The sequence below is a fragment of the Monodon monoceros genome, unplaced genomic scaffold (assembly GCF_005190385.1).
Source record: "Monodon monoceros isolate NGI ecotype Baffin Bay Population unplaced genomic scaffold, NGI_Narwhal_1 Contig5138_ctg1, whole genome shotgun sequence".
In the NCBI taxonomy this organism is placed as follows: Eukaryota; Metazoa; Chordata; class Mammalia; order Artiodactyla; family Monodontidae; genus Monodon; species Monodon monoceros.
This window is the reverse complement of record NW_021700984.1, coordinates 1-6980: the sequence shown is the minus strand read 5'-3', so window position 1 is coordinate 6980 and position 6980 is coordinate 1. Positions and strand designations below refer to the sequence as shown.

The 6980-nt window shown below is 60.7% G+C and overlaps 1 protein-coding gene across 1 annotated transcript; it reads right to left on the bottom strand.

The window, feature by feature from the left end:
* Positions 1-2278: 2278 nt before the first annotated feature.
* On the bottom strand, positions 2279-6974 carry LOC114890023. Its single transcript, XM_029213529.1, has 2 exons — positions 4518-6974; positions 2279-4291 (listed from the first exon to the last, which is right to left on the bottom strand). The coding sequence occupies exon 2, from the start codon at positions 3995-3997 to the stop codon at positions 2795-2797; it is 1203 nt and encodes a 400-aa protein (XP_029069362.1). The 5' UTR covers positions 3998-4291; positions 4518-6974; the 3' UTR covers positions 2279-2794.
* Positions 6975-6980: the final 6 nt, after the last annotated feature.

Here is a 6980-nt window from a genome sequence, read left to right as displayed (position 1 = left end):
ATTCACCCTGACAGAGCATAAATAATTTCCCATAATTTCCTCTGGTCTGAGTTTTGATTTGCATCAAATGCTGGTCCTGACTTTGCTTTTGTCCTGACGGTGAGAGCAGGTGTCCTGTCTCTTTGCTCTTTCCATCTCCCAACTCTTTTGAGGTCTTGGCCTGGTCATATGTCTTCTAGAATAAACTCAACAAACATGGGCCCGCTGTGGGCCAGGAACAGACACGGGCCGTGGCTGGAGAGCACAGCCTGGTTTTTGCCCAGGTCTGGGGAGGCTTCATTCCCAAGCCTTGGGGAGCAGGAATGGCTGAGACCCTTTCCCCCAAGCACAAAGGGAGGGGCGGGCAGTGGGCCCCCAGACAGGGTCTGGGAAGTGAATCCCACACCACGGGGCAAGGATTTTCAGGCCTTGATTTAAGTATGGGAGGGCGGATGTGTGCTGTTTGTTACCACAGCTGGAAACAGATGTTTCTGTCCTGGGAGGAGGGTGTCCAGGCAGGTGGGGCTGCGGGGACTCGGGTGAGCTGCGGAGCAAGGGGGGGAAACGGCCCTCAGCTGCATGTCGCAGGGCTGAGCGGCGGCCAGGGCTGCGGTGCCAGGAAGGCCACAAACACAGCCTTGTCGGGGGAAATGGCCGAGCCCGGGGCCCCAGGGCTGTCACATGCCTCCTGCAGAGAGGCCTCTGTAGTGGCAGAGGTGGACCCATGGTTATTTAAGATAAAAAGGGGAAGTCTGCGGACAGGCGGCTCGCTGGGTTTTTCTGTTGAAGAACTGGGTGAAAGTGTGTGGAGTCCACCTGGCAGGCGCCGAGGGCTGAGGGCTGGCTGCGGTCAGGGGAGCTCGGCCGCTAGGCGGGGTGCAGGGACGTCTGTGGGTGACAGCACACTTCATGCCTTATTTTGGGGCTTTTCGTGAAAGTGTTTCCTGGACAGAAGGAAGGTCAAGTACAGACCCCCTGGCCCAGATCAGCACTCACCATGCTCAGGGGATCACGGTTGTAGGCTTTGGTGCCTGACAGCCCTTCTGGCCTCCCAGGGCCTGCGGGTGGGTCCCACGGCGCAAACCCCAGGGCAGGGCGGGGAGCCTGGAGCGCGGGTCTGGGGGCAGCCGGGAGATGCTGTGGCCACACAGGGGCCTTCCGTGGAGAGGTCGGCTGGGGGCCCACGTGCGTGCCCTCCTTGGAGGCTCTGAGGCCTCTCACCCCACCAGCCAGACTGCCCCTCCCTTCCTTCACACATTGTTTAGCTGCTGTGCACGCTGGGGCTGTACCATCCGGGCTGTCCAGGCTGGAGATAGGCAGCACCATGGGCCCCAGAGGTGGGGAGGTGCCGTGAAAGTGGGACACGGGCGTGGGGCAGGGCAGCTTGGCCGGTCTGGGTCAGCCGGGTGAGGCGTGGAAGTTTTGATTTCATTCTTGGTGTGACAGGAGCCCATCACTGGGTTTGGGCTGGGGCTGCCAGGACAGATGTGAGTTTTGAAAGACCGCCCTGGCTGCGGGCCGGGGAGCGGGTGAGTGGGAGTCGTCTGGAGATGACCCTGAGGTGTCTTTTGGAGGCCACTTGGCAGGTGGTCACTTACTGAGGTGGGAGAGAGGGGGCGAGGGGTCGATCTCAGAAGGGAAGTTACTTTGGGGCCGCTCCATCCGGTCCACCTGTGACCTTGGGACTTGCTCTGTGCCAGGGGCAGCCCCGGTCTCCATCCCCTCAGTGAATGTTTGTCGGCACCTCCTGCACACGGGCTTTGTTCAGGGAGCAAGGGAAAAACCCTGTGCTCTGGGGTTAACTTTCTGGGTGAGGACAAAGAAACAACCAGCTAGTGCCATGAGTATGTGAGCCGTAGAACGTGCCAGAAGGGCCAAAGAAGAGACCTCGGCAGGGAAGGGGGATGGGTGTGGTGCCGTTCTCATTAGGGCAGATGGGGTGGGCTTCATGCAAAGACTTGAAGGGGGTGAGGGAGGGACCCTCCAGAGCCTGGGAAGAGGTCTCTTCGAGGGGACAGCCAGTGGGGAGGCCCTGCCCGGAGGAGGGAGCAGGTGGGGTGGAGGGACGGGAGGCTGGGGCAGGGCGGGGCCACCACGAGGACCCCAGGACCTGCAGGTGAATTTCTGATCAAATGTGAGGCCCTTTCGGGCTGTGGACCAGCTGAGGCCTCATCCAAGATCTCGAGACAGGGCTGCCCTCGCTGCTGGGCTGAGGGGTCTGCAGAAGGCAAGGGGGGTGCAGAGAATGCCACCAAGGACCCTGCAGGCATGGCGACTGCCCTGGCCAAGGTGGCGGGCCGGCCAGTGTGGGAAATGAGGCTTCCTGGATGGATATGGCAGGCAGAGCACAGGTCTGCTGCTCGATTGGGACAGGCTGCAGAGAAAGAAGGGAGTCAATTCCCAGAGTTTGCACCCAAGCTGCTGGCAGGGCGGGGCACCCTTGGCTGGGACGGGGAGGATGCTGGGGATGGGCTGGTCTGGAGGGACTGTTGGTGTCTTAGTTCCTGCGGCTGCAGCAAATTACCACAAACATGTGTCTGCTCACGGTCTGCAGGCCAGACGTCTGAAACAGTCTCACTGGGCCTCGAGCAAGTGAGGGCAGGGCTGCACGGGGAGGGCCTGCTCCTGGCCTTTTCCAGCCGCCCGAGCGGCATCCCTTGGCCCGTGGCCCTGTCCTCCGTCTTCGAAGCCGGCAGGGTAGCCAGCCCTGCCTCTGTGTCACAGGCCCTTCCTCTTTGTGCCAGGTCCCCCATGCCTCCCCCTTGTGAGGACCTGGTGATGACGCTGCGCTGAGAGGCGAGGACCCTTGCGCATCTCAGGGTCCCGGGCGTAATCTGCACAGTCCCCACTCACAGGCTTCAGGGATCAGGACGTCTCCAGGACCGTGTCCAGCCCGCCAGCCAGATGTTCGGTGGCGGGTGTGTTGAGGGTGAGATGTGTTGTTGACTTCCAGCGCCAACATGTGGAATGAGGTCCACATTTGGGGACAAGAGAGGAATGCCAGCCGTGGACAAATGCTGTTGGGCCACAGGCTGGGTTGGGGGCTGCAGGGCACAACCAGTGACAAGGGGAAGCCGGCAGCGTGGCGTCCAGGAGCCAGCGAGGGGGGCGAGAGCATGACGCCTGACACGCAGACCGGCCAGGGAGGGCATGGCCTCGGCGCCGACCCCGCACCCCCGCCCTGGTCCGCGGGTGGGGAAGCAGGGAGGATGCCCGAGGCTGGCACCCGGGCAGGTGTCCGCCACACTGGCCGCCCCTCCTGGCGGGGCGAGAAAGCCTGCGGCTGATCGGGGCCAGGTCCACTCCCTGGCCTGCCGCGGGGACTCCGGGCAGTGGCGGGGAGTGACCAGGTGCTGGCCAGGACCAGCGTCTTCTCCAAGCCCTGTGAGGCATCACTTTGTCTACTCCCCAGCCCGCCCTGCGTGAGGGGTGCTGTCGCCGCGTCTGACGGAGGGGTGGATGCGTGGAGGGCTCGGGGGCTGCCCGAGCCGTGCAGATGGCGAGGGCGGCTCTGTGCGCCCAGCTGCTCCCGCCACCACCACTCAGTGCTGTCTCCTGTGCGTGTGCGTGTGTGCGCTGCATGAGCACACGTGTGCCTGTGTGTGTGTGTGTGAATCCGTGTGTGTGCGTGGCTGCAGACCCGCACACGTGTGCCCACGTGCATATGCCCTTGCTTTTGCATGTGTTTGCACACGTGCGTGTGCTTGTGCTTGCAGGGTGCGGACCCACGTGTGCACTGCATGTGTAGGCGCACACATGCTCCTGTGTGTGAGGAGTGCCTGCATGTGCACATGCATGTGTGCATGTGTGCCTGCCTGTGTGGATGGGCACATGTCTGGTGTGGGCAGCAGGGCTTTTGGTGCAGGGAGCTCTCCCAGCTTCCTTGTCGCGGCAGCTCCTCGATGCATGCCCTGACCCTGCCGACCCCCGTCCTCGGATGTTTGCCCGCAGCCTTCTGGGTTCTCTGACCTGGGGAGACCCGAAAGGCTGGGACACAGAAACAGGAGGCAGGTGACATGAGCCAAAGCTGTTTATGGGGCTGGACGGTGGGCGGGAAGGTAAGGGGGCCACAGTCAGGACCGCTGGCTCAGGGCCAGCTGGGGGAGCCACCCACCTCCCTGTACCATGATGCCCTCCTCTCTGTGTCGGGGGCTGGGCTCTGCCTTGGGCAGAGGAGGGTGAGTGGGGTCAGGGGTGGGGCTGGAGGCCTCTGTGCACAGGGTGGAGTCCTGCCCTCTGGCAGCAGTGGGCGGCGTGGAGGCCAAGCTTCCCCCGCTGCAGTGCTGGCACCAGCTCTCTGGGACTACTTCACCTGCAGCAAGAGCCCCAGGGTCAGGAAGGCGGCGGGGTCCCAGAAGACAGGGTGCAGGCCCCCAGGTCAGGGCCCCCCTGCCCAGCTGAGTCAGGGACCCCACCTCCTTGACCCCCACGAGCGCAGGTCCAAATGCCTGTCCTATGCTAGGGCTGTGGGTGGAGGGAGGGGAGCCGCCCTGCCGGGCTCCCTGCTCACGGGGTGCCGGCTGCCTGGGCCACCCTACCTTGATGAAGGTGACGAAGCCACTGTAGAGCAGAGTGACAAGGAAGAGGGCCACGAAGGTGAGCCACAGGCGGCCCGTGTCCTCCAGCTCTGAGTAGTCGTCACCGCTCTCGTCCTGGCTCCGCGGGGGCAGGGTGGTCAGACCTGGGGAAGCGCCAGTGCTGCTGAGACCGCGCCCGTGCCGGCACACGGTGGGCCCCCAACGCGCACATGCAAACGGCCTGCTCCCTGCCGGGCCGCGCTGGCCGCTGGCGCTCCGCAGAGCCCGCCGGGTCACTGTGCCTGGTGGGGCCAACGGTCTGGAACCAAACTGGCTCACAGCTCAGTTCATGCCAGCGTGACTGGGCGCAGGGAGTGGGGAGCACTGAGAACGATGTGGACACAGGGGGCCCGGCCCGGCCAGGCTGGACCGCGAGAGCCTCCCTCAGAAGTGGCAGCTCTGTGACAGGGTGAAAGATAAGATGGTGCCAGCCAGGCAGAGAGAGCTGGGAACAGCGTCCAAGCAGGAGGAACAGCATGACGAGTGCCCTGTCTCAAGAGAGCCTGACCCGGAAAAGTGGACGGGAGCTCCGTGTGCCTGCAGCGGGGACCTGGGGCCAAGCGGCGGGAGAGGAGGCCAGAGTGGGGCTGGGGTTGGGCCCTGCTGGTGACTTTATCCTGAGAACAAAGGGCTTTAAGCAAGGGCATGTGAAGGCCAAGTTTGAATATCAAAAAGTCATTCCTGCTGGAGTTGGAGTGGTTGGCGTGCAAGGCAGGATGAGAGGGACTTGCTAGCGTCCAAGCCCAGGTCAACACACTTGTGCGGAAAGCACCCCAAAGTCCGGAGGGAGAGCCCGGGGGCAGGTAGGAAGTACTGGGTCCTGGGACCCGTCTCATGCCCCGGACTTTCCTAGTCGTTCATTCCATGAATGTTTATTGAGGGTTTTCCTCGTGCTTGACCAGAGTTACCGGAAGTGGGGTCTGTACGTGGTACTGGCCGGGAACCACTGGTCACAGGGCACAGGAAATAGGTATGGAAATTGTGTGCATTGGAAATTTTTATAGCAGTCTGTTGAATCTAATAATAAAAAATCAGCACATCTGGGTTTCTGTTTGTCTCAGATTTCTAGTAATTAGTTCATATTGTATTCTGCAAAGGTATTGGTCCATGATTCATTGGAAAAAATTTAAAAGGCAGCAGCCCTTTGCCACAGAAAACTTGAAGGAGCCTGTTCTACACACATGGAACGCAGGGGTGAGCAGGCCGGGGGTCAGTGAGATGGGTAAACATGACGACAGGTTCCCATGGACCTGCTCCATCCAGTTAAAGGCCAGGTGTACCAGATGCCCCATGACCCAGCCCTGGGGTCAGGGATGTCTTCTCAGTTACACAAGAGAGCTCGTGTGAATGATAAGCAGAAGTTGGAGGGATGGGAAGGTGGGAAAGATTTAGGGTGGGGGAAGCAGCGTTGGGAAGAATTGCAGGTGAGAGAGGTCATGCCCATTCACCCCTCTGGAGCGGGGCAGGAATGTGTCAGCAGGCAGCCCATTGGGCACAGTCTGAGAAACCCTGGGACAGGGTTTCTGTCCTGTCCTGACAGGGACAGGATCTGGAAGTTTTCCTTAGGGCAAAAGAAGCCATGAAAAGAGCTTAAGCCGAGGGGTGACATGATTGGCATTGCTTTCAGTTCCCACATCTGGGTCACCTGTGGGTCTAATTCTATTTGCTAGTTTAAAATCTTGATTACGGGTGAAGGTTTTCGCTTATTTGCATGCCTAGGAGATTTTGATTGCATGTTGGACATTGTGCACAGACAGACAGTGAGCCTGAAGTAGATTATACATGTGTATTTTCCATGAAGTGGGCACACACTCTCCTCTGTTGGGCAGGGAGGATGAGGGGCTCATTGTTTTCACCAGGAGTTGAGCTGGGCTGGGTAGCAGGATCGTTGGCTCCTGGGTCTGAATGTTTGGGTGGGGTCAGGCCCCTCCACTGGGGCTTTGGGATCTAAGCCTCGTCCAAGGCTGGAGATCTCTTGCCTCGCTCTGCTCCCAGACACTGCTCACTCAGCAGAAGTCCTGGGTGGGGGAATCAGCGGGTGGGGGAGATTTGTCTGGGGCTCATCCGTATTCCCACTCCCCAGGCCAGCCCACACAGACGCTACATCTCGGCAGATTCCCTCGCGTCCCTCTCCTCTCGTGGATGCCCAGGCCTCTCTGTCCACCTGTCTGGGATGAGGATAAAGTGGCCAACAGCCTCTTCTGGCCTAGGGATCTAGGTCAGTTGGACACTGAGTCCTCAGCTCTTCAGAGGCTTTAAATAAACCTGGTTTCACTGTTTATTCGATGTCGTCCTGTTACCGCATGAGCGACCATCTCACTAGCTTCTGCATCCTAGGTGGGAGCAGAACCTCGATGGTAAATGTTCAAAGATCGCCTTGGCTGCTGAGTGAGGATGGGCTGCGGAGGGGGCGACGCTGGCAGC